General features: G+C 35.0%; 1 protein-coding gene across 6 annotated transcripts in view; it reads right to left on the reverse strand.

The window, feature by feature from the left end:
- Positions 1-22017, reverse strand: part of LOC137477082 (sodium channel protein type 2 subunit alpha-like) — a 71066-nt gene extending 49049 nt beyond the window's left edge. For 3 of the 6 annotated variants that reach the window (XM_068195725.1, XM_068195721.1, XM_068195720.1), the window contains exons 1-6: positions 21779-22017; positions 13078-13339; positions 12243-12501; positions 5704-6020; positions 1693-1813; positions 729-816 (exon numbers count right to left, since the gene is read on the reverse strand). In XM_068195725.1, coding sequence (XP_068051826.1) covers positions 729-816; positions 1693-1813; positions 5704-5970 — 476 coding nt within the window. In that variant the 5' untranslated portion in view covers positions 5971-6020; positions 12243-12501; positions 13078-13339; positions 21779-22017. Of the gene's footprint in view, positions 1-728; positions 817-1692; positions 1814-5703; positions 6021-6811; positions 7001-12242; positions 12502-13077; positions 13340-21778 lie in introns of all 6 variants that reach the window. The other 3 variants (XM_068195722.1, XM_068195723.1, XM_068195724.1) reach the window with 3 other exon arrangements.
- Between the last annotated feature and the right edge of the window lie 5887 nt (positions 22018-27904).

Raw genomic sequence — 27904 nt, forward strand, 5'->3', positions numbered from 1 at the left:
TGATTAGAAGCAATTTTTTCATGAGTAGTACTATTTCAAATAAAAACATAAAGGGCTTTGAGGAACATGACCTAGAGAAAGATGTCCCTGCATGCCAGGGGTTTGGAACTGTATGATCTCTAAGATCCCTTCCAACCCAAACCATTCTGTGATTCTACAGTATTTCAGAGGAAAACATGTATCTGTATTTTGTTAAAGAATACACATGCATTTATAACCATGAACTAGAAAGAGAAATATTCCTTATTTAGGTCAGCTCTTTGTTACTCTTTCATAGGTATGGCTCTTTCCTCGGCAGTCTGAGTTTCTTGTGGTTTGTGTGTCCTTTTTGTGGCAGGCACTTATGAGGTCAAATCAGTAAGGCACGATAAAAGTCCCACTGTGATGCGATCATGGATACACAAACAAGGTATGGCAACAATTTCATATGCACAATTTTACGTGCACATCTGTAGTTCCCTCTCTGATTTACAGCTCAGAATATCCAAGAACAGGAGCTTCTGTTTGTACTACACAGCAGAAGTCCAGATATTCCATAGGCATAATTTAAACAAACACGGTGTTAACTCTTAAATCATTTAAGTTGTTCAGGAGGAAACAGGAAAGATATTGATGACCTCATGGAATGTGATTCTTCCTGACTCTGGCATTCACATTTTTATAAATGCTTCTTGTTTGGAGTCACACAAAAAGACATAAAAATAAAGAAGTAAAAATGTTTAACTTACTCTACATTCTTTGTCCAGTCTGGAGGGTTACTCATGGTCATAAATACACAGTTGGTCAAAATAGTGCACATGATAAGCATGCTGAATAATGTAGATTATAGTTAAGGCACATAAGTCAGAAAAGTAGGACAGCTTTATAACACTGAAATAACTTGAAAATATTAAGTGTTTACAAATGTGTACAAATAACATGACAAACTAATTAAAGCCTAAAAACAAAGCTTTGCACATAATTTTATGTATTTTAAATGGTATGCCATCTGGCATATTATGGTGCACTTCCATAAATAAAATGTAATACTTTTGTAATTATAGTAGGTTCTAAATGAAGTTTAAACATATTTTTAAGTCTGTAAATCATTAAATGACTACCCAAATGTAATTACTCATTTAATACAGGTGGATCATTCTAAAAGATCTTTAGTCAGAGGTTGGTTGTTTAGGCCTGAGTTTTTCTTTGAATGTGATTGAAATATATTTGAAAATACTCTCATTTATCCCAAATCTTTTAGAGGACACCTATCCCAAAGCTGAAAACACAATGCCGAAAAAGCTGCTCTTTACCCATGCTCTTTTGTCCTTGTTAAGTGAGTCTAGTTCATGAATAGTACTACTGGTCTTGGTAAAAGTGTGACCTTAGATATGTTCAAGTGCAATGGTTTGTTACTAATGTGGCCTTAGCTGCAGGGCTTAGTATGGGATCTGGTCTCCTTTTAGATATTAAGCCTGATATTTAAACTCTGACAGATTTAGGTGGTTCAGTAGAGAATTCTCTCAGCAGGGATGAAGATCATACTGCAATCTACATGTGATATTGCTCCTTTTTTTAAATGTGAGCAATATATACTTTTTTAGCATAGTTCACTCCCATGGACACAATTTGTATATCCATATGAAAAGTATTATTTAGATCACTAAGTATCTTTAAATAGCAACAGTTAAATCAACATTAAGAAAAAAGGATATGAATGTACCAAAATCTTGATAGCAATTTTTCTGATGGGATTAAAAGGAGTTAAAATATACAAGGCAGACGTGGCACTGAATCGGAAAATTGCTTTCCCCTTATTCAATACTATGAAAGTCTGCAAAAAAAGAAATACAAAATTAAAATACGGTGTTGACTACATATATTTCTTCACCTCCTACTAAAAGTTTCCATTCTCCATCTGAGGGGTACAGGTTCCATTCTACTGTCTACCTGTGGTACGAAAATAACTGATTTCTGTGAATACAATGGAGTAAGTCTTCCACAGCCAATTCTCCAATTTGCAAAATTTTCCAGCATGTGGACTGAATTATAAGTAAAATTTGTGTGAATAACAAACAACAACAGTTTATCAATAAAAGCAAAATGCAAGATTTTGCCATGAAATTATTTCAATTTTATTTCTTATGAAGTCTTTGATTAAAGTCATTAAAATTTATCAAATGTATTCCACCTTGTGAGCAAACACAAACAAAACCAAAATAGCAAAAGGACAATTCTAAATGCCAGTTTGTATTTGGAACAAATACTTGACAGAATTATATACACACATAGGTACAGAGACAAGGAGAAATTGTCATTACAAAATCAACCACAATTTAAAAATAATTTTGTTTTCATTTTCTATTTTAAATACTACCAATATCAATTATATGCATCTTCTAAAATAAATATCTGTGAAAAAATTAAAATTATTAATATATTGCCAGCTAACATAGTTCTGAGCAATGTGAGACAAACTGACACCAGGATTTGGCAACCTAACACAACAAATATTTTTTAAAAGAAATTGCTGGTTTTCTTGTTAACAATGTGCTCTTACTTTCCCTATATGTGAGCAGAAAACTTAGCTAGTGATTATCTTTTAAAATTTGGTCCAATAAATTTATGGTTTGTGTTCAGTTCATTCTGTTTCTGTGGGCAGTCATTGCCTAAGTGTGTTTGTCTGTGAATGAGGTTTACTTGCATCTTTGGTGCTGCTTGAAATTTCTTCAGGACATAACTATTCTTCATTCCTTTTGCTCTTTGTGGATGGTAATGGCTCTGCTTTGTGTTAACATAATAGAGTCTCTGTTACACTCTCAGCAAAGCTATAAAGTATCACTGTTCTCCATGTTGATTTCCATTCTCTGTAAAAGTTGGCTGTGATCAGAAAAATTCTGCCCTTTCTGTGGTCTTTACTGCCTACTTGGACAATCATCTTAGGGAAGGAAAGAAAACCCCTCCATGGTAGGAAAGAAAATAAGTAAAGGAGTGTTGCTGGTGCCTACTCACAGAAAAACATCAAGTTAACACTGAGGATGGCAGAGAAGGGACACACACTCCTTGGCATTTCTCCCTGCCCTACAGTCCTTCACCCAGCTGGAAATGCTAGAAAGATGTTGCATGTCCCAAGGTCACTGCTGCAGCTGAGCCCAAGGACAGACTAAATTCACATATTATTTCCTCTGCACGGACAAGTCAATGATTAGGGTAGTTTCTACTATACACCAGAGGAGGGATGACTAATTCTAGACCATGATTTAAGATGTCCATTTGTTTTCTGTTGAGCATAATTGTATTGCTAGGTAATATAAACACAGATGTCACATGCAACTAAAGATCCTACAGTTTACTAATTGTTCTCGATACTAAGAAATCCATCATTAGTGTGAGCTTTTACACTTTTGTTCCAAAAAATCTGTCTACTTTTTCTGATCAATGGAGGTTAGAAATTATACTTCAGAACTTCTCAGGTTTTCTGAACTTCACTTGTTCAGACAACTTTATCCCTGAATTTATTTATGCAACTTTATTCCTGAAGTGTGGCAAGCACATTTCTTTCTCTCCCAGGATTTTTTCATAGAACAGCACAGAAGAAAGAAAGAGAAAACAATTTCTATTTCTGCTCCTTGTTTTCTCATGTGAAATGTGTTTAGAAAATTGTTTACCTAGGGTGATTACTTTATTAGATTCTAAGAAGGATTGTTTGAGCCTGATGGCCAATCAGATCCACCTGTGTTGGGACTTTCACGAAGAAGGTCACGAGTTGTAAGTTAGGTAGATATAGTAGTTAGAACAAGTAGGTTTGTAGTTTTAGTATCTCCTTTAAAATAATATATTAATGTATTCTAGTATAGTTATAATAAAGAAATCATTCAACCTTCTGAACTGGAGTCAGACATCATCATTTCTTCCCACCGGGTTCACCTGCATTTACAATACTGAAGTTTTGCAGCTAGTTGAGAAAAGGGCTTAGTACTGACATTATATTGTAAGTAAGAATTTCCATGGAACTGTTGTTATAACCCAAACCACATAAATTTAAATAAGCCTTGGCAATGCTACTTCTTTGAACTTTAATTTCTTTACATTTCCTTAATAATGTATATACTTGTATTATCTACAGCATTGTTTATTTAACTTTGGCAACTCTTAGGTTATGCAGTTACATACAGATTCTGCTTTATTTTCTATTCCCATTACTGAGGCCATAATTTTTAAACCTGTTTTACAAACCAAAGGCGACCACAAATTTAGCCACAAAAGTGAGAGTATTATTGGCATTATTTTTTCCTAGCAAAAAAAGTTTCTTTGGAGTTTAAATTATTTTATGCCTTGATTTTTTTATAGTGGCTCAAGATCAAATTTCTTATCTTAATGACAGCCTGGAATGCTTCAAGTTGTCAATAGAGCAACTGTGTCCAGTTCTTTCTGTTTCAGAGAGATGGGAAAAGATAGTCCCAAGTACTTCTCCATAAAACACCTTCTGCATTTTTTAATTTAGGGGTGTTATCCACCTCTTCATCTTCCTTTGCTCTCCTGACCCACAACACTTTGAAGTCTATCAGAAACTGAGAGAACATCTTGATGCTGCTAAAAGAGCACACACAAATAAACAAGAGCATAGAGGAAAACTGGCTCTTACTGTCTCCTGTACTTTCACTAATCAGTGCAGGACCTAAGGTACTTTTACTTGTTCCCAGGTTGGACTATTTCAGACCCTAGAGGATTTTAAAACCGTCTACAACTAATCCCAGCTATGGAAATATACTTGTTTTTAACTTGTATTTCTCTTCACTTGAATAACACCCATCTGCTTCCGATTGGATGTATCATCACTACAAGACCAAAACCCATACACTTTGCTGCAGATCCCAACTTGTAAAAAGTCAAACTTTTAACTTCAATGGATCTGTTTGAACTACCTTTTCTACCTCTGAGTTCCTGACTTGGGGATCATGTGAAAAGGAGTGCATGACTGTCCAAATTGGAAGAGAAAATGCACCTCTTTCAGAAGTTTGCATGTGTTGCATTCACACATGTAACTTAGATACATTGCTTTTATTTCATAACTCTTTGCTCTGGTCTTTCTGTATTAAAACTCTCCAGAACACCAAAAATGTCTTTTTTCGATTCCTTCCTCAAAAATAAGTTTTGCCATGGTCTGCAAGAGACTTCTAATTGACAGCTCTGCAGTAGAGATCTATCATATCAAACCCAATCACCTCAAGAAATAGTTTGCATTGTGGTAGTTTCATATGAGCCAACATTTACAGAGTCTCTATATGCTACATATACAGGGATGCATGTTTTTCATGTGTATGTTTGCATATGTTATATAGCTATACAGAAAGAAAGAATATGCTTACAGTCCTCTATTTCACTAACTTGTTATCTACAACTATTTCCATTGCAAAACCATGCTTAGAACATCTCCTTTGTCATATCCAGTCTTACTATTACATTGAAATAAAAAAAAATCATTCTGTGCTCAAGTTCAGGCAAGATCAAGGAAGACACATCTTCCTTACAATGAAGTAAATAGCAAGTAACTCAACAGAATTGAAGCAGTCACAATATGGAAGAGCATAAATCAGTTCTGTTAAATAAAAGGATGGTTCTGGATATTTAGCAGAATGATAGTTCTAACCATCACATTTTGTAATTAAACTTTTCTAATGAATAAAGTTATATTCTATTTTGTGCAAAACATAATTCACTCACTTTTTTATTGATATAATATGGGTCCAGGTCTTCCAAAGGTTCAGATACCATTCCTGGAGGTATGTCACCATAAATAAATGGCAGTGTCTTTCCTGCCTCCAAGTCACTGTTTGGTTTTGGACCATTTTCATCATCATCATCTGTATGTTCTTGCTTGGGCTTTTTAGCTTTTTCTTCTGCAGAACGCTTTTCAATAGCTGCGAGGGAATCTCTAGTAAAATAGCGGAAGCTTTCAGGTCCAGGTGGTACCAGCAGTGCCTGTGCCATGTTTTCATCCTGCAAATTTAATTACTTTTAGCTTCTTGCATAAGAATGACCTATAAAAGAAAATTAAATAATTTAGGCAAGCTAGATTGTACCAATAGGAAAAACCCCAGCATTTGGTCAGAAACTCTTTCCAGGCTTAAATAGAAATAGAAGCAGCATATTTCGAGGCTGAATGGCAGTTAAAAGCAAATGCTCAGAATTTGTTTTGATATTTTATATTTTTGATATTTATTTTTCAGCTTTTCCCTGCTGATCCAGAAAAAGAAATTTTTTTTTTCTGCCCACAGATACTGCTTTGCCTGTGTCCTTGGACACTCCCAGTTAGAGCAAATTGCTGATCAAAGTGTTTTAACAGTACAGCTTTTCTTTTTTTTTTTTTTAAAGCACATATAAATGCATATTCTGTGAGGTACTGCTGAAAATGGTAAACCTACATTCTATAGCTTAATAGATTTTATTTTTCCATATTTTTTCAAGCATCAGTAATACAACTTTACAAACATCAATACTTTCATTAAACTAAAAGATTTTGCACAACTGGTGCTGGTTAAATGACAGCAACTGAATTATGGGTGGAACAAGCATAATTCTTTCTTACTGACACTTAACTGGGGTGAAGGCTAATATTAGATGCCAGAGCAGCTTAGGTTGTGTTTATTGACTGTTAGCTGTGAATCAAAACTACAGGCCTTTTAAGTAAAAGTAAACAGCATGTATAATCAAGGCTATATGGGAAAAGATGCTGCTTCTGATTCTTTGCAAGGCAAGTGCCATAGTATTATTTCAGACTGAAACTAGTCCGAAATCTAAGACTCTGGTTCACTGTGAATGGCTTTAGTACCAGTGGTGGAAGATGCTGCTTTTTCCTGCTCTCTGCATTGAACTCTCTATTGTACAGCAGGTCTCTTTATGAAGTCCTGCAGTGCATCAGCTGAAAGCAGAGTTATTTTTCACTCTTCCAAGTCCTTCTGCAGCAGGATCAGTTATTTAAAGTGATGTACTGTACAGCACAGTTGAGAGGTTTGAATAGCTGGAGGGAGAGAATGGCAAAATGAAGGCAAGATACGGTTAAAGAGTGCTGCCACCAGGGAATAAATTAAAGCCTTACTTGGCGTCTACTTTGCAACAGTTTACAGCATACTGTTGTAAAAATTTTAGTTATGAGAACCAATTTTAAGAGTGAGTTTCAATGCTTAACTAATGAGCTTTAATTATGTTTTCTGTTACATGAAGCCATTTAGCCTTTGCTGCATTACTTCATGAATGTGCAACATCTGTATCCTGGAGATGCCACATCTAAATTTGAGATATAATATTCTGCTCATTTGCACTTGTTCAATAGTCCTTCTCCTAAAGCTTCTTGCCTGTCTGAAGCAATTTGTAGAAATCCACACACACACAGAGACACACAAAGTGCTACAGTAATGATCTTGTGAAATAAGATATGTGAAGGCTGAAGGGGATATTAAAAAGTGCTTGAACAACCTAGAGGAAGGAATCAGAAGAAAGAAATGAAACAGCATACTCCTAAATCTGAATTACCAATCCCATGACATGCTAAAGACTCATGTTCCTATGTCACCTCAAGTCTTAATCTCTGGAGTGGGTTCACAGCACAGCATCCATCAGTGTGTATGATCAGCACTGAGGTCACTGAAATAATTCAGTCAGTAGATTATAGCACCAAGCAGATAAGTAATACCAGACCAGAACCAAGATACCTCACCATAAATTCAGAATTGAAATATACTGTACTGTAGACACAAAGAAGAAAATTTCTCTGAAGGAATATCCTGGAGAACTATGAGTTAATGTAATGTACAGAATGACAGAGACCTTGGAGTGGGTTGAGATACAGATGCAGTATAAAAGGAAAAAGTAAATTATAAAGCCAGCCAGACTCTCCAGCATGCAGCCTTATCACAGGCTTCTATGCTGAAATTTCTGCTGCTAATTTTTTTCTTTGTACAAGATGGATGCCTTTGCTAATCCCTTTTTAAAATTAATGTAACTCTCAATTACAAGGATCCTAAACTCAAAGTTGTACCTTCTTTTTAGAATTAATAGCACAGTCATTTTCTGGATACAGTCCTTTGATTACTACTTTTGCTTATGCAGGATTAATGAACTATGAAGATGTTTCTCTCTGGTCTTTCTGCATAACTCATTTATTTATTCCCCATTTTACAGGTCTGTGATTCAGCTTGCCACTCTAGGTGCCTTTTCTATGAAACTAGTCTCAAAAGATGCATCCAAATCAAGTCATCAGTGTGTATTTCTTGACTTCATAATTCAATGCATTTGTTTAGGCTACTTTTCATCCATTAACAGTTACAGCTATGAATGCTGTAACAAAATGCACTGCCCTCACTTAAAGGATATGTATTTGTATTTCTGGAAATCCACAAAGGAGCCAATGACTGACTGGAGAAAGTATTGGCAGACTTAGGGATCCACTGTATTTTTCAGGGGAAAAAAACATGTCCTAAAAAAGTTTTCCTGACGAGTTGAAAACATTACTTGAGACCTGCCTCCACTACTGTCTAGTGCAATTATATCTTTTCTTTGCTGCTGCTATTACACAAGCAGGTTTTCCCTATACTAAATATGCCCCAAGCATTTTCATTTAGGTTACAAAGCTTAACAGAACAACACAGAAATATGTATCTGATTACAGTTTCTATACATGCATTAATTTAATAGAACAATGAAACAGAAGTTGTGCTGTTGCCTGTACTGAGCCCTAAACAAGCTCTTTGCAATCCTTGAATCATAAACTGCTCATTTGTTAGTGTTAGCTTCCCTCTCCTTCCTTCACTGGTTTTAAAATTGCTTGTTATCTGGTAACTAAACTGCCAGGATATGAACGATATTAGGCAGAATTTAGATATCCTGTACATCTAGTAATTCAGAAAAACTGTCATTAAAAAACAATCTTTAAAGAAAGAGTCTCAAAACTACATGTGGTCCAGGCCCCTCAGTACCTTCTGCTGCTCAGCAAAGAGAGTTTCCAGTATTTGAAATACAATAATGTTCTATATATAATATATGTAATGCTCTAAAATTTAATACATTTCATTAGAAAAATGCAGTTCCCATTAAAGACATGATTTTGCCATTTAGTTGTAATTGAGCATTGCATTCTGTAAGTCCTTCTCCAGTTTTCCTTCAGTCTCTACCTTTAAATAATGATTGAACAATAGACAGTATCTATATGTTTTTAATTTTATACATATTTCAGCTAGTTATATTATGTCCACATTTAAAGAAAAAAAATATTTTTAATATAATAATCTTCTCATTATTTACAGAAGATGAGCCAGAAAGTAAGTAAAATATCTTTGCTAACAATGTCAAATTAATTTTTCTATATCTCTGAAAAGGCCAGAAGAAGTGGCCTGAAGGTATCTATTTTAATGATATCTTAAATAGGGCAAATGGTAAAAGTTAAAGTACCAGAATAAGTACCAGGTAGATACCATGATTGTTTATTCAAATCTTCAGGTTATCTAACAGGTTATCTGCGTTTTGCATGAAACTGCACATACCCCTTTCAAAATTTTCAAGGTGGAGAAATAGCAAACCTTGCTGGGTTTTTTTCCCTTTAAAGTACTACCTGCTAAAACCTTGAAAAAGCTGAATACTGAGATTTTTATTCCATTAAAACTGTAACAGTTGATTAGGATTGGAGTAAGTGCAAGGATAGCAAATGGAATCTGTAAAATGACCAGCTATCCTAATTTTCTTACGCTAATCTTTTATCTGAGAAGCTGTAATTTGGAACTAGTATCTTCCCCTGTGCCAAGCTCTGCAACAAGCTCTCAAATGCTGAAGCCTGGATTTTCTCTAAATCACTAGTGTTAATAAGAGCAGCTGTCTCAATGGAAGTAAAGCTATTTGTCCAAATCAAAAGGGTGGGTCTCCCACAGTAGGACAGACAGAAACAGCAGGGCTGTGGCACCACCTCAGCATCAGCTAGAGATTGCTTTCTGCAGTTTACAAATAAAAAGTGTAGCTCTTGTGTGCTGATATCAGAAAAATAACTCAAGCTCTTACTGTCCCAAGGAGGAAAGAGATACATGAGAGCATATGCTGGGACATTAGTTGAAATCCTGTAATGAAATTACACTGACATGGCCTAGGTCTACTGTAAATTCAGGACAAAAAAACACACCATTCAGACTGCTGGGACAGTCTGAAAAAATGAGTCATCTTAGCTCCCCCTCTTAGTGTTTGGGAAGTTGCTTTGCAAAATTCAGTTACTGGTTTTCTGGAAGTGAAGGTAAATTACAGTTAAATTACTGTTCTCTGATCAAATTCCAAATCAGGAAATGCTGCCTTTAGTTTGTTCTAGAAAGAAAAGGATAGGTAAATATTAGTTTCTTGTGAGGAAGAACTAAAATTAAATGTTTTTATTGAAATTTCTCATTGTTTTTGTACACAGAGAATAATTTCATCAAGAAAAATGTGGTCTGAAATATTTTTTTAAGTTACAGATCATTATCTTTTCATAATTGACATTTACCATTGTTTACCATTTATCCTAGCATATTTACCCTATTTTTTACTGCTGAAAATATTCTAGTAAAAAATGGAATACAGAAAGATCAAAAGAGACTCAAAATGTCACTGCTGTAGTTCACAGTGGTAAATGCAATGCAATGCAGATTTCTTTGAGATATCTAAAGAGACATTCAGTTAAAATTAGCTGTGGGTCCTAAGGCAAGGAATACATGAAAGTTGGCTTCATAAAACTAGGTATTTCAAGGAAAGGCGTGATTTCATCAAGGATGAAAACAACCTCCAGAACTTAGCACCTGGTCAGAACCTGCCTCTTTAAACTGTAATTTAGTAATTTAAACTTTGACAATTTGTTTTTATAGGTCCTCCCTGACTAATGCATAGGATTTATTTTCCTTTTTTCTTTTAAGTTCAACATTTACTATTGATCCATTGTGTCATTTTTTAGGTTATAATTTATCTGTAGCAATGACTGTATTTGTATTTTGTATTTTTGTCTGTATTTTTACAGTCAGCCTCAGTAGCCTATAGGCATTAGTGTTACATAAGTATTCAAAATAAAAATAAAAATAATTAAATCACCACCAGATATTTATTAATAAAATTAATAAATCCCAGAAGACAAAAATACTTGTTATGAGAATATGAAATCAACTAATAAGGGTATGTCACAGAAATAATATTCCTTCATAAAAACTTTCTTTTAAATGATTTAGAATGGAATGATTTAAAATAGGTGGCAACCTGGCCAAAAAATAGTAAATGTAGTAAAAGCTTCAGTTGCTTCAGGGGTATTACATGCAATCTTATTTCATGTTCTCAGTAATGACTTGAAATTAGGTGTGAAAGTACATTTACTAAACCTTAAGAACCCCAACCTCAGCAAAGAAAACACTGTAAGACTTCAGAAATCTGTGCAGAATATATTACATGAGGTTCAGTCTGATTGGTGAAAGACCAGGCAGATGAGAAAATACTCAAAACAGATTAGATTACAGACTGGAAGCAATTTCAGACCTGTATGAAAGATCCAGAAGCTGCTTCTTGGGAAAATACTGTTGGACACTACTCCCTCTCACCAGACATTGCTATGGATAGCCTTTCCCCCACTTATTTGTCTGTGCCAATTGCCATTGCAGTCACCCCTTTCCTTCCTTCAACCTCTCTCCAACATTTGCTTTCAAATTAATTAGTTCTTATCTTAGTTCTTAATAATCAAAAATCGATAGGTTATGTATAGGAATAAACCTGAATTCCTCAGATACCTACCTGCAAGTTGTAGAACTCCCAAATTAAATTATCTGACGCATTTATCTTATAGATAAAATTGACCAAAACCTCTAGGAATTCTTTAAATGTAAGCCTGCCTTGTATTTTCTTTAACACCATGAGTTGCCTCTGAGAATGTGTGAAAAGAGGTCAAGTGTCAATACTTAAAGTATTGGAGAAACCTGAAGAAGGACAAATGAAAACCATATGCAACTTAAGAGGAAGGGTCTCTTTCTTAGTCCATCAGCCTACACTGGAATACCGTACCCTAATCAACATTTTGCAAATACCTTCCAACATTAGAGATCCTTACATTCTAAAGAAAAATAGCTACAATATATGTAAGTTATATAGCTGAACCTCATAAAGTTATTTATTTCATTTTTCCACGGGTATTTGAGTGAAGATATGTAGCAGAATATCAACAAGCCATCTTTTGCAGTGGAACATTATTTCTGGCTGAGAAGAAAAAACAGTCTTACCTTTATTATTCTAAGAAATGCCAAATCTCAGAATTTAACCTCTGCATCTTTTGCTAATGTGGAAAAAAAAAAAAAAGGCTGCATTTCTGGCAGAAAATGAATTAGCAAGGAAGTCTTCTCCTTATGACCTGAAGCTTCTTCAAGACTGCAGTTCCTTCAAGACTCTCTCATTCTTTGTTTGTATGTCCAAGGCTTCTCAAAAATTTATTACAGTAGACAGGGTTAACTCTACATATTCACATAGACATATTTTTCCAACCTAAGAGCACCAAGAAGTAAGAAACACAGGATTGAAAATTAGTTATTTCACAAAACCTAATACAGAACAAAAGTACTTTAAGAATATTCTTTAAGTGTGTATTTCAAAGACTCCACCTCATCTTTTACCTTCATGTTTCACTAAAAGGGAAAAATGAGTCTTGTTGGAATTACTGCATCACTGGTACAGTCTTTGGTAGACATGGGGTAAGACATGGTAGACGGTAGTTCCCGGACTAACGGGAGTATTCTCACCGGTCATTTTGGGAACTGAACAGGGTATCATTACTCCCAATGGATTTACTGTCTTTAAGCAGGCATGGAAATTAATTAACGCTATATTTGCATGAACTTCAAGTTATCTATCATAGAGATTGTTGGTATGAATGCTTTTTCTTTGTGCAACAAAATTTTTCTTCCCTGCCAAGTAATTTAATATCCGAAAAACACAGTATCTTCAAGTTTTTCAGTATAACTTACTTGCATCATTACAAGAGCTGGCCAAAGGTTGGCCATGTGTTCCTCAGTCTTTAATAATCTGGTTATCCAGTTCATTAAATATAAATAGTCTACTTACATCTTACACATATTGGTCTTCAGCCACTGAGATTCAGATGAGCTGTCTTTAAGATATTTATTTTCATTTGGATATCTCATCTAGATATACTTCTGGCCTTTTTTTACTGTTTTATGTTGTTATTTTGCTTTTAATCCTAGAGAAGAAAAGAAGAAGACATCCCTCTCTTTTAGGGAGGGATGCTCTCTCTGCTCTTGCCAAAGCAGCTCTTAATAATACTTTTCTCCAAATACAGTGACAATGAACAGCCACAGTAGAAACTCTGTAGAAAAAATAAAGAAAATTTGAGTAGACACAGATCAGGTCAGAGAGAACACAAAAGGTGGAAAAACAAAAAGTGAAAGCTTTTTCTTAGATCACTGCTTCTCTTACTCTTAAAGACAGAGGATCTCCAAGTGCTTCAAGTACAGAGAATATGTTTCAAAAACTAACCTAGAATTTGCCTGATACTATTTCCTATCAATCTAGAATTGCACTTTCCCAAATATACAATAAGTGTTAACATAATTAGAGCTTCCATTGTTTAATAAGGTAACATAAGCTCATCCCAATGATGGCTAAGAGCAAATTCTTTCAATGCCTTGGTCATTTTGAATGAAGCATTCATTCAGCACATTTTGCTGTGGTGAGTCACTACTGGAGAGGCTCCACTGAAGACATTTGAAAGCTGTGTCTCCAGTTCTGACCTCAGGGAATCATGACTCTGCCACCATTGATACTTATCCACCAATGCATATTTTACACTGAATGCAGCTTTCCCTGGGGGTACAGACAGGACTTCCCAATCCCTCTGACTATTGGATGCATCTGGATTCTGCCTCTCAAGCAGCACTGTGGCTGAAATTTGATCTCATGGTCAGACACAGCAAAATGTTTCAAGTGTTTTTGCTCACAAGTTTCAAAATAATATGTAAGGGATTCTAGAGGTCTCTAATAAAAGAATCACTGATACTAAACATTCATATGACATTTATTTTCAAAAAAGGGGGTGTAACTTCTCTCCAGTTGTAAAATATCCGCTAGTTTGCAAAATGCTGAGGAATCCATTTCTAATGTGAGAATTATTAATAACACTAGAAGAGCAGGTAATTTCAACAAATCTGTATTTTAAATTAAAGCAAAAGGCAGAGATCCCTTTTTCACATGTGACCTCAACCTTGTCTCCACCTCTGTGCATCATGGTTATACTATACTAATAAGCGGTAGTTACAGCAAAATGTGTAGGAAGCAGGTTGCCTGAATTGTGTGGTTTTTGTCCTGAATTTATAGTAGACCTAGGCCATGTCAGTGTAATTTCATTGCAGGATTTCAACTAATGTCTCATCTTGTATAGTATTTAACATATTTTTTTCTGTTCAATTTTCAATACACTAAAAACAGCAGCAACAACAACCCAAACAAAAAATAAACAAAGAAAACCTACCCAAACAACAAACAAACAAAAAACTGCCCAAAAAACCAAAAAGAACCCAAGCCAAAACCCAAACCTCTAGGGTTTTTTTCTTGATCTAATATCTTTGGTTCTCACACCAATACCAGAAATTTTCATAGATGAGTCCAGATTACACAGTTTTACTGTAGCTGAAAGTGAGGATAGAAAATTATTTTGGCTGATAATTGGTTGACCAAAATATTTTTATTTAGGGTAGCTTATCTTAATTCATCTCTCAAGAATGAATCATGGGTAAAATCTCAGGCCTAGTCAGAGGTGATTTCTGATGGACAAATTACATAGATTCTTTCATGTAGGGCTCTTTCCTGAAGTCTTCTGCATATATAGCATGAGCATTTAATCTAAAACTGGTTAGAATTGCTTCCAAGAATGTTTCAAACTATAACCTCATGCTCTTTAGCTCCCTTTCTATTTAATGATAAACTGCAAAAGAAAGAAATGGGCTTACTCAAAATGAGATTTTCTTATAAAGACCATTATAGGACAATATGCCAGTGATGGTGCCACCTAAGTGAAATCTCATGCTAGAGGCAAATTCAATGAACAGAAATTGTGGGCAGCTGTATGGATATTTGGTATCAAGCAGTTATAAAAGTGTTAACCCAGTTCTAGATTAACAAGAAACACAATTATCCACAAAATTAATTGTCCAAATTCAACTAATTCTTAATACTTTGTGTATTCAAAATTTAAATGTGCTGACAAGTGAAACACTGGTACGTACAACAGTATCCACAGGACAGGTGTTAAAGAAGTTACAATAAAACTTCAGTGAGCAATATCTAAATACATCACAATATTGATTTTGATGTATAAAAGAAATAGAAAGCTCTGTTTGAAGAGTAGTACTCTTTTCTAAATGAAAAGAACAAAAATGCACTTGCAACAGAAAACATTGTTTATAAATTTTAGAAAAAAGAAACAAACTAAACTTGGAAAATTATTTGAATCAGTAAGAACCTTGCAGTGAAACACTTTCCTAGTCTTACTATGCTGCAGAAGCTAGTAAATACAAAATATGAAAGAATAAACTTCGTGTAACACAAGATTAATGGACTGTATTTGGAATTTGACAATTGTCTGGGAAACCAAAGGGGGAAAACTGGAACTTCTGTTTGAGAGGCTCACACAGAGTCCTTGGCTGAATGTGATCATTGCTACACAAGGAAGAAAACCCACAAAAAATCAACATGAAAATAGAGTGCTTTATACCCAAGGTTTAACACAGCATATGAAAGATGTGCATGGATTTCTCCAAGGCATTTATTCAGGTGTCATGGAACTGTCTAATAAAATATAAACAAGCCTTAATTCTGGAATGTTTTCCAAATGGAATATGGAAGAATGACTTACATCTAATCTCTACCTGCATGTAATAAATCTAAAGGTGCAAAGCTTATAAGTTACAACTTCTACCACCTCTCTAAAAGTTCTCTCGTATAATGTTGAAATTTCAGCACATTAACAAAATATTGTACTTATTAGAGGCCTATAGCTTTAAGTGATATGTGCTATGGAATGATAGCTAGTGCTGTAGCAGCTACTAGAATTTTAGTATTCTACCTATTATAATACTAACTAAAGCAAATTCATATGTAGGGAATACATGGCAAGTAACTTAAAATGGTGTTAGGAAAATCCTCTCAGGAAGACTCCTTTAATGCTCAGTTACAGCTTCACTCAGTAGGTAAGAAATTTCTTTCATAATATAGGTTGAATTTTATTTATATTGATTTTGGTCAGAACTTTTGTCTCAGGTCAGATTTCTTCATGAGAGCATTTTGGCTCTAAATATCAGTGACAGGCTTTTCTTTAGACATTTCATTTAAATGACAGTAAATATTAGGATTGCCCTCCTTCAGTTCAATCTGACCTTGGACTCCTGGACCCTTTTGAAATTGCCTACTTATTTCTGTCATCAAATTTACACCACTCAGACATAAAAATAACATTACTGATTGCCTTTCTAACTGTAAAGAGTAGTAATTTTGCTTTCACCTGTCATAAACAACTTTCGAAAATTATTGGGCTATTAAGTGAGAATAAACTTAAAGAAAAATTAAAAAAAATATTCAAAGCTGTTTGTGATGAGGGGAATTTATTTTGCTTCTTCATAAGGTGCAAAAGTGTAAGTTATGTGTATACCTTCACTCATCATTTAAAAGTGCTATCTATGTAATGTAAAAGTTATCACACAACTTAGATTTAGAGCATTATTTTTCTTTAAAGACTGCTTTTCAATGGAAAACACACTCAAATATCTGCTGAAAATAAGAATAATTTTCTATCTGTCTATCCCTGAGTGTAACTATGAAGTTAGGTTAACGTTGCTAAAATGTATAGGGATTCTTCATTCCTGTGACTTAATATCCTAATTTTGTACTCTGTCAGTTTTATCCTTACTATTTAGCCACTCCACAAGAACATATACATTCAAAAGTAAATGTTCTTGATAGTGATAACTGTGGAGAAATCTCTGTGCTCAAGGAAATCAAGTTGGTATCATGGTAATTGCATCTGAGAAATAAAAATCCTGCATTTTTTAGGTGGGACAAAGACGAATTCACATTCAGGTTTCCAAGACTGTCACACATATATTTCAAATATTTACAAAATGGGATAAAAATACTCTTGTAGCAGAGTCTTGATACAGTTTCACAGTTGTCCTCTATGACTGGCTTTTGAGAAGGCAATGAGGGTTTTTTGTTAAGAAAGCACGTTCATTTAACATTTGAAAACTTTGTGTTTGGATGTATTTAAAACTGGACCGAGAAATTTAGGTTCCTGTGAGTACATTTTTAACCAACACAAATTTGGAATTCCTCAGTGTGTCCAAACATTAAAAGACAGTACAATAATGCAGGGATATGCAAATCTAGGCAGGCAAGAAACTGGGACATGTGGCCCAAAATTCAGGCTATATGGACTAAAAAAAAAAATTCTGCTTCTATTCCAGGACTACCAGGCAGTGAAATGACATAATTTATGAGAAATGGTGACAGGCTTTCCCTCAGTTAATACAGTTAGCCAGGCCACATAGTGCTATGTTGCACTACATAAAAGAAACTATTTTTCCTGTGAACATTTCATTTCCTCATTTACTTCTTCATCTGCATTTCTGTAGTGATTTTGAACACAAACTTGTAACTTCCTAGAATCCTATATAATCATACATATTAATATTTTATGGTTAAGCAGATAAAGGAAGTTTCTTGCTTCACATTGTTCTTAAAATAAATCATGCTAAAATACCATAAACACTTATCCTTTCCACACTGAAAAGGGGGGCCTTAAAATTAAATAAGCAACATCTAATTTAACTATAAATAATCTATAAATGCAAATTGCCTGCAGTGTATACTTATCCCAAGATCTTCCTGTTGTGTGGTGATAATGGGTATGTATGGTAAAGGGGATCGCAGAACCAGTAGTGCTGATGGTCATCCCAGCCATTTTCCTTACTGGAATCTGTGATATCCTCTCAGATTTACCAGTGTGCCTCATTACTTTCACTGAGGAAATCTTGTAAAGAAATATGAGGATGTGCCTGATGCATCTCACGGACAGGGAGTCAGCTGTATGTGCTCTTCAGCTATCTATACATACTCAGTATGTATAGATACCTATACACACACAGTACCTCCAGCATCTGTGAAACTGCAGCCTTGCTGAGCAGGTACATCATCTGTGCAATTGATATATCTGGCATGTGCCAGACCCATGCACATGGACTATACACTCAATATATGCATATTCAAAATGTGACCATTTGATAAGGGTACATGACATCCAGAATGTTGACCCAAAGAAATAGCAGGAAAAACAATTCCAGGTTGAAAAAGGGACCCATGCACATGGTACTTCCATGATTATACTTACCTAAGTAAAACTACTCAGTCAAAAAAAGACCAATAGCAATAAAGAATTATTAACTATACAAATAATTAATCTGATCATAAATAACCTTTTCCTTAAGCTTTTACATGTGAATAAGCCTCATAAGCTCTTTAATTAAATATTAACTATTTTAGTTGTGTTTTTTACTGTAAAACATATTCTGTGATCTGTCTTAATTGATAGAGTAAATGAAGAGCAAGTTTTTATACGAAGATGTTACCAAGATAGGGACCACATTAAAGTTTAGCAACAGTTTGAAATCACCATTTTGGGGTGGTACTTTTGTTTGAGATTTGGATCTTCAGGGTGGTTTTTTGCTGTTGTTAGTTGGTTTGTTGTGTTTGTTTGTACTGTGAAAAAATAATTTGGGGTTGCATAATGAAAAAATGAGAAACTGGATACTTTTGTGACCTAGAATTTAACTTGCTTACTCCTGTTTAGGATTACAGTGGTAGTACACACACATTAAGGTTACTCAAGAGCATATGCTGTACCTACTCTCTATTTATATTTTCAAGTATCACAGTCCCTGCCTGAGCTGCTCTTATCCCTATTCCCTCTGCTTTACCTCATCATAAGGCAAGGAAAGTCAAGCAATAACGCTATCACAGTAATATACTGGAGATTCCAGCTGTTCATAAAGAAAATTTTGATGAAAGCAGAAGAACAGATTGTATGATGCCAGCTCCAGTATCAAGGTCCTATGGGAGTCTTATTGGTCAATATCAAACTTAGACATGCAATTGCAAGGTGCTTCACAGCTTTTAATCAGGAGTAGATGTAATGAATAGTACCAGGTTTCCAGTTAAGAGGATGCCTTTTTCCTACAGGTGGTTTTTAGGGTGGTTGCCAGTTGATTTGATGGACTGATTGACACCACAGCTCAGACCGTGTACATGTGTTCTGTAAGCAGCCTGAACTAGTGGGCATCCATTTTACTATGATGCTTTAAACCATTTATTTATTCAAGTGAGAATGAAAAAACAATACATCTTGCAAATGGCAACAGTATCTATTACTGATTAACAGTTGTAAAGTAAAAAAACAAAACAGAAGGGATATACTGAGTGGAAAATAAGCTAACTAGAATTTTGTAAGTTAAATTTCTAACTTCTAAATAGAATTTTGTGATAACAGAGTAAATGCAACTTTCTGAAACTTACTTTCTATTATCACTGTCAGAATTCAGTAAATATACAAATAAAGTACCAAATATCAGAAACTTGCATTTATTCTCCTTCGGTTTAACTGAAGCAGAGTTCAAGCAATTCTTTTCCTTTGTCACCTTATGGCAAGAAGAGCATATAGATAAAAGGGGCCAAGATTTGTACTTTAGAGAACAAGGTCATGACTTGCTTGCCTTGTACATAGCTCTCTTTTAGTATCTGCTATTCATTGATTCATCAAAAGCTGTGGGACTCCAGTAATGTCATTAGTACATAGCATACACACAACAAATTATATTGGGCTGAGATGGGAGCAGCAGAAGGAAATGGATATCATCAGTCACAAAGTTCCATCTTACATCCCACTATCCTTTTTTTCTTCAAAAATCCTTGCTCTTTTGTGGGCAAATAAATTTCTCTCCATGCCTAATCTTCATAAGGTAAAAGTTAACTCATCTAATGCCATCTGTGAAGAAAAAGAGGTGAAAGCACAAAAGGTGTCAACAGTACATTGATTAAACACACCCTACTTTTTATGCTTTTTTCTTTCCCTTGACACTTCCCACTCCAGGTTACCTGATAATATACAGAAATGACCAAACTAGCACTCTGACAACCTTAGAGAGCACAGGGGAACTGTTTCATGTTCTTCACAGAAAATGTGAAATTATCTTTCTTTGCTAACATCTAGTATTACCTATACAGAATTTTGCAATACTGAGCTAAATTAGCACAGCTCAAAAAGTCACTATAGAGACCTAACGTCTGCTCACTGAGAGAAAAATTGTAAACTGACAGCACAAGCATCATTTCTGTAAATATCACAGCCTAATAAACAACATATCTGTTTAACAGGTGCTATGAAGCTTCAATTTACTGCAGCAACTCACATTCCTGTCTTTAACAACCTTCCATTCCAAAATGGAGATGTGCAAGAGAGCAAATATTAAATATTAAACTGTTAGAGTTAAAAAGTCCCTTCTGAAACTGTTTTCTTGACAAGTCAATTATGAAAGCACAAACGTGATATGTTTCTAAAACAAGCATCATGATTACTGATTATTTATTTTGGAGTTAAAGAAGGATACCCCAAGCACCATAAAGAATACAAATTAAAAACTTCTTTCTTTCACATCACTACTTCAGGTACAGGCCTTGCTTGCTACTCTGAATATCACCTGAGAGCTAATCCTGCTTTTTTTATATATACGCATTGAGGAGGTGATTTATAAACTGTGGGCTCCTTATTCTGCTGTATGGGCATTTTTTAAGGCATTTTTTTTTTCTACTGTTTTCTTTTGGAATAATTTCCAAATCAATACTAATATAACACATGTATCTCTAATGTCTATGTGTGTCTGTAGAACCACTAGTGAAAAAAAGAATTCACGTATCAAAGTGATCTTCAGTAGATATTTTCCTTTTACCTTTAATAACTGACAGCTTTAATTATTATGATAACAATGAATGAGACAATAGATGAATGGACAATGAAATGAAGAAATATAATAATTCTTGTGTTGAAATATTCAAATAGTCCTATTAAGAAATATATATTAAGCTTGACAGTAATAATACAGACAAAATGTGAACTACACATTTGGTGTGGACCTCTGGTTAATAAACAGTCGGTGAGTCCATTCTCTCCTACACACAACCATGAAAAAAATGGCATAGAAAGAAAATATTTCCTTATATATGTTTTAACAAATTTAGCTAATAAGGGAATTTCTTCAAATACTACATATATATATATACAGAAAACAGCATAGATTTTATCCCTGAATCATCAGAATCTGAGATGCTCAAAATCTTGAGACCTTCTCTTCCCGAGTCTGAATATCACCAGATTTTTCTTCCTAGGAAACAAGGTCACTTCTATAAAATGCTTGTAATTAATGTTATATACCTTGATTATAAAATGATCTGATTTTGTGAGGAAGACTACTGCGTTTCAACATCACAATCAGAGACCAGATATCAGATTTAACGGGGTTAAAAAGAAAAAAAAAAAAAAATCACACCATCATCACAATCAGTCACTACAAAATGGCTTTGAATTCCCCGTTCCATCTTTGACTCTACCTTAACAGCAAACCAGAGGGAAAAATCCAATTCCAAAATGTGGAAGAGATCATGTTGCCATGATTGCTTATGGGTAAAATTAAACGTTTTGCCAGCTTACCTGATTGAAAGAGAATGAAAAATCACTGCAAAGCCCAGCATCCAAAAATAATGTAATATATGTCTCCTCTTGAAACAGTCCAGATTTCCATCCACAAAGCCTTACTAATTGATCACAATTTCTGTATTCTCGGTAGAAAACACAGAGACCTTTCCAGAATCCTCTCTGCTTCTGCCTCCGCTTCCTGTTCTCAGTCACTCTGTGGTACCCAACGTATATGAGAAAACAGCTTATTGTGCGGAGGGGGCCGGAGGGGGATGCAGGGGCGCAGTGACGAGCCCGCAGCACCTGACGTGGCAGCTCCACCTACTGGTGGCGATCCCCAGCCGGCTCGGACCTGCGCCGCCAGCAGCTCCGCGAGCGAGCTACTGCGGGCAAGGGGCAGAGCAGACCCGCAGAACCACACTGATCACCGAATAACCCCTCCAAATACCTTTTTCTTAAAAGAATTGAATTTTAAAGCCGTTGTCCGTATACATTGAACAGAGCATTTGGTTTTAAATGTGCCGTTTCCTTTAAAATGCATGGCAACGGTGGAATGTGTAAATAACAGCCTCCCTAACTGGTGTATCCAGAACTTGCTAATTATCTTGATACTTTCTTACTCATTAAATACTACCATGTATTTTTGGCACCGTGTTCATGTCTTTCAAGTGTGTAAAATGTACTATGCTTATGCAAAAAGCAAAGCTCAAAGTATTTCCCTTAGATAGGCTTCCTGGGCATGTGCAGATTTATATCTGCTTTCCTAGAATTCCTCTGGCCATCCTGGGAAGAATTATTAGAGCAGTGACTCCAGCACCACCACCTCCATGGGCAGCAGTGTTGAGTGAATAACATCCTTCAGGCAGCATATTGTTTTGTCCTGCCTGGCAGTTTGAGGAGTATTGTGTCTGTGGAAAATGAAGTCTAGAGATGCTGAGCAGTGTCAGCAAGTGTGTGCAATGTAATGACTCAAAGCCTTGCGGCAGAGGTTGCTACAGATCCCACCTAACTGAAAATCAAGCAACCAGCTTTCATGTTCAGTCATGTGGGATTTAATAAACAAACATGATTCCACAAAACAAGAATAAATGAGTATAAGAAGCAATTAATAGCTTGCTTTCTTGTAGCTCCTGTAGTTCCTTTAAATGCCTTTTCTGCAGAGCTTAGCAACAGCCCCATTCTCTGTCCCCTGGTCACACAGTTTGTTTTGGAAGCAAGGACCTCAGAGCAGCCAGCACGTATCCACCCTGATGGCCCTTACCAAGTCACAACTGCACAAAGCAGTAGGAGAAGTGATAACTGCCCACAACTCATGTCCCATATCCCTCATATCAACAGAGATCCCCTTTGCAGCCAGCATTTATCGTAAAACATTTTGTGTCTGTTTGTGAGTAGTCCTTTTGGTTATAGTTACATTTGCTGTGTGCTTGACAGATATAAACACCAAATTCCTGCATCTGGCAGCAGGAGACAGAAATACATTTTCAGGTGATGTATGTATTCTGTATGTACAGAATATTTTCTGTATACTAAGTGAAAGAGATGTACCCTTACCTTCTAAATGTTGGGTTTTGTAAACCTGGGGCATACAGGGACGCTCCTGATCATACTGGTCACTCAAGTTCCCCATTTGCTTCAAAGACTTCGTGAGTGTGAACATACACCACGGTCCTATTAAAAAAAAAAAAAACACAAAAGAAAAAAATCTCATATTTTTATTTTAATATTGTAAACTTCCAGAAGTTAAGAAGGAATATATTTTTAATTAAAAAGTGTTCATTGTCTCTACAGCATAGATTTTGCCTTCATGGGATTAAGTTAATTTAGCAAACCCGTGAATGATGAGAAGCTGGTGTCTGCATTTTAAATTGCTTAGGAACATTATTTTGCAAACACATCATGTTTTGCAAATCAAACTAGTCATTGAATAGGACTTTCATTTGCTTACATTTCTTTTATATATAATTTTTAATTTAAAAAAAAATTCTTGGGGGTCTTCGGAAATTTTCGTTAGAAAGTCTTTATGTCACTGTCCAAAGGTAATCCTCATCTAGTAACATCAGAGAGTTAAAGGGGAGTAACACATGTTAAATCTGTTTTTCTTGGAAAAATAAAGAAATGTGAATCTAAATAACAAACCATTTGAACTTTGTTAAAAAATAAAAAGCATAGTCCTTAATACTACCTGTGTAATTCCAACAGAAACAGGTATATGAAAAACAGTTTTGAACCTGAGCTGGTTCAGAGGTTTGATTATTCGTTAAGTTTTAGACAAGTTTAGTCTTAGAATAGCCAATAGTTCAATTATCAATCTTCACACTAAAAGAAGAATCCAGAAAATCTAAGTTTTGTTTGTAGAAATGCTCATGCCACACAAAGTCATGGTAAAAGTTCATTTACAGAATCACAGAAATTGTGTTGGAAGGGACCTCTGGAAATCATGTAATCCAACCTTCCTGCTAAAGCAGGCTCACCTAAAGCAAGCTGCAGGATCACCTACAGATGGGTTTTGACTGTCTCCAGGCAAGGAGAATCCACCACCTCTCTAGGCAGTCTGTTCCAGTGCTCTGTCACATTCAAACTAAAGTTCCTCCTCATGTTCTGATGGAACTTCCTGTGTTTCAGTTTGTGTCCACTGTCTCTTGTTCTGTCTCTGGGCACCATCTGGGCACCATCTGGTCCCATCTTCTTGACATTTGTCCTTAAGACATTGTATGCATTGTTAAGATCCCCTTTTGGGCATGTCTTCTTCCAGGTTAACCAGGCCCATACATAGCTCATGTACAGCCTATATTCTTCTTTAATCATGTACAGACTTTGAATAATGTTCTTAAGAACTTGGAAATCTATCAGCAGAACAACAGGGCACAAAGAAATAGCTATATGCATTTATAATATAAATGCATCAAACCATCTATAAGGAACAACTCCCCCCAAACCCTTGAATTTTTAAATATGAAAATTTCATTTAAAAACCCCTCTATATTAAATGTGTATCTGTGATAAATAGTATATATACAAAATACCTCTCCTCCCTTTCTTCTGCCTCACTAGATCCCACTGCCAGATCTGAAAATCAGAAGTGACCATTCAAAAGACAACAACAAATCGGCTGCTTTGACAAAAGTAATTTATAACAATTCAGCCTGACACTTGTTTCAATTCAAATTATGATTACAACTTTTAATGAATCATCACTGAAAGTTCAACTCAGAAATTACATTTAAAAATGTAACTTGAAAAGCCTTGACATTTCTAAATAATATTTCTGGGAATTCTGCCCCAGGTGCAGTTTTGCTCCTGGTAAAGACTGAATACATGCAAAGCTTTTAACTAAATGGCTGAAATAAAAATGTTGAAATATCTTAGTTCCAAAGAGAAAAATAATTTTGAAGCGTTAATTTTGAATGAATACAGCCCCTCTACGGGGTTTCATAAGGGCAATCCCTGTACATAGCTCACATTTAAGTTTTCAGCAATTAAATCACCAACTTGTTTAAACACCAAATATTTTATTTGATGAATACAATTCTTTTTTGTCAACAATTCTCCTTAGTAATTCTCAGGCACTGTTGTGAACTAATGTACTTAAAGGCACCAAAATATAAAACATTATATTATAACTATTCCTTCAACTACTTACCAACATTATCTTTTGAAAGAAATCAAAACTGCAGTATTTAGCTCAGTGTAATGAACATGACTTTAATTCAAGTTCAACACTGGCAAGTATAAGTGCATAAATCTCTTCAGTTTCTCTCTTTTTTCTCTCCTTTTATCCCTAATGTGCCAAGTTAAAAAAACCCTGCTTTTAATAAATTTTGTGCCAGCTACTAATGCATATTTTCAAGCCATGGACTTGACATAGTAGCTTTTTAACTAATAATCTGCATTTTTACTTGAGAATCTATTTTAACAGGCCACAGAGCATACTATCTGAAAAATTAGCTGCATTAAATTATTCCTAACATCATAATAAAGATATATGATCAGCAATCTGTACTTTAATGGTTATAGATTTTAATAATAACAAAATTATTTTAACATTATGTTATTAAATAATAGTTAAACCCTCAAACTCTTGTAGAAGAACCAATAAGAAGGCCATATGCAAGTGGACTCCATTGTGATAATTCCATTCATTCAGTAAAAATGAACTAAAAATAAGTTACAAAGCATAAAACATCCCAACCACCTTTCATATAGGCCTAAGTGCTTCCAAAATATTGATCTCAGGTTACAAGTTTCCTGTCATTCAGATGAACTACAATCACAATCATAAAGTTATCAGGAGCTGAACAAAATGTACACAACAATCACCACTTAGCAATATCTTAAAATGTTCACTTATAAATGCACATACTCTGTTCATATATTTAGAAAGAGTAGGACTCTTGTGTATCTACATTTTGAAGAACTAAAATAATTGTATTGAACTGATGTCTAAGTTCAAGATAACTACCAGCAAACAATAATAAAATAACTGAACAATAATAAAAAAAAATTCTTATGCCCGTGACCCTCAAGGTAGAGGTGGGCCTAACAGCATCACTATTGGTCTTCAGGAGCTTTGCAGCCAACCTCACATGGCATTGTTCACTACTCAATGAGAGATTTGGTGAAAAGTTCCATAGGTCAACTGGAAAGATGCAGCTTTCCCACCATATATGTTCTAGATGTTTCTATCCTCTAGTATGTAGTAGGCACTGCATCTGCTGCCACTGCAGAAGTAGTTTACAAATTTCCAAGTGCTAGAAGCAATATTCTTTCTAATCTTGCTAATCTCGCTTGATAAGGTTTTTTTTATTTTATGTCTATTTCATCACAACGTAGGAGAATCATAGAAGGCAACAAATTTATTAGGAAATATGGTTTTTTTGCATGACATATGCCTCAAGATCTTACAGAGATACAGGCAAACAGGTTAGGAGGATTCTGAAAAGTACTAGATATTTATGTGAGTAATAAAAGTTAGAACAGGGGACAGGCACTGAGTCAGATAATAAGGGTTTAATATCTAAGGCTTGCAATCTTGTGTAACTTCCAGAACTTAATGTATGTATGTGTCTTAGTTCCTCTTCTATGAAATGGAGATAATTCCTGATGTCAGAAGGGGCTATAGCATAAATTAATTTTGTTAGACAACAAAGCTGTAGAGATCAAGATTGAAGAAATATTTTGTTATTTCTTGTAATGTCCAAAGAGGCCAACCAAGACTAGGAAGGTATTATTTCAAGCACCATATGTTCACAGGACATGGACAATGTTCAGAAGGATCTAACATATATATGACAAGACCAATAAACAAAGATGAAATGAAAGCAATTGATTTCAGAGTGAACAAATACAATTTAAGGTAGGCAGATTTTAAGAGGTGGAGAAATGAATTAAATGATACCTCAGCAACAAGTGCACTAGTGTGCTCTCAGAGCTAGTAACAAAATCTAATAATGTTCTCCCAGGACACCTATAAACAGAGAGATTGCATTCATATGTTTTCATTCCATTTATTGCTACTGAGTCATGTGGTTTAATTGGTCAGATGAAGGGTAATCATCACTTGGAGAGAGGGGAGGTTTTGTTAAGCAAACCTCAAGTTATGATTTATTTATTTGCTAGTCTTTAAAAGCTGGAATGCCTAGAATAATTGCTTTGTTTAATAACATATGCTTGCCAAGTTGATTTTGCTTTAGAAAGTTTCTGTGTCTCGTAGTACATGTAGCAGTTATCTGCACTAAAAATAGTACCTTTAAAACTAAACTATGAAAATATATTACACTGAGAGAGATAACAAAACATTTCAAACAATTGACTCTAGCATGTTAAAGAAAAATAATTGTACCTTGATCTGCTTTTGGCCAAGAATGATAAGGACACAGAACATGTAAACTCTTTGCTGAACTGAATTGTAAAGTACAGGCACACAGTGTCACAGAGAGCAAAGATGGAAATGATATGTTCTTTCAAAAACCATTATACTTATTCCTTGCCAAATCTGTATCCACCATTGGTCATTAAAAAGGACTTCAGTTTTAGCCTCAGGTAGCAAAGAAATTACTAGCTTTAAAGTTTGAAAATATTACAAATGTGATATCAAATAGTCCCTTCTTCAAAAGTAGATACCAAAACCTGGTATCTAGG

The sequence above is a fragment of the Anomalospiza imberbis genome, chromosome 7 (genome assembly GCF_031753505.1).
Source record: "Anomalospiza imberbis isolate Cuckoo-Finch-1a 21T00152 chromosome 7, ASM3175350v1, whole genome shotgun sequence".
In the NCBI taxonomy this organism is placed as follows: Eukaryota; Metazoa; Chordata; class Aves; order Passeriformes; family Viduidae; genus Anomalospiza; species Anomalospiza imberbis.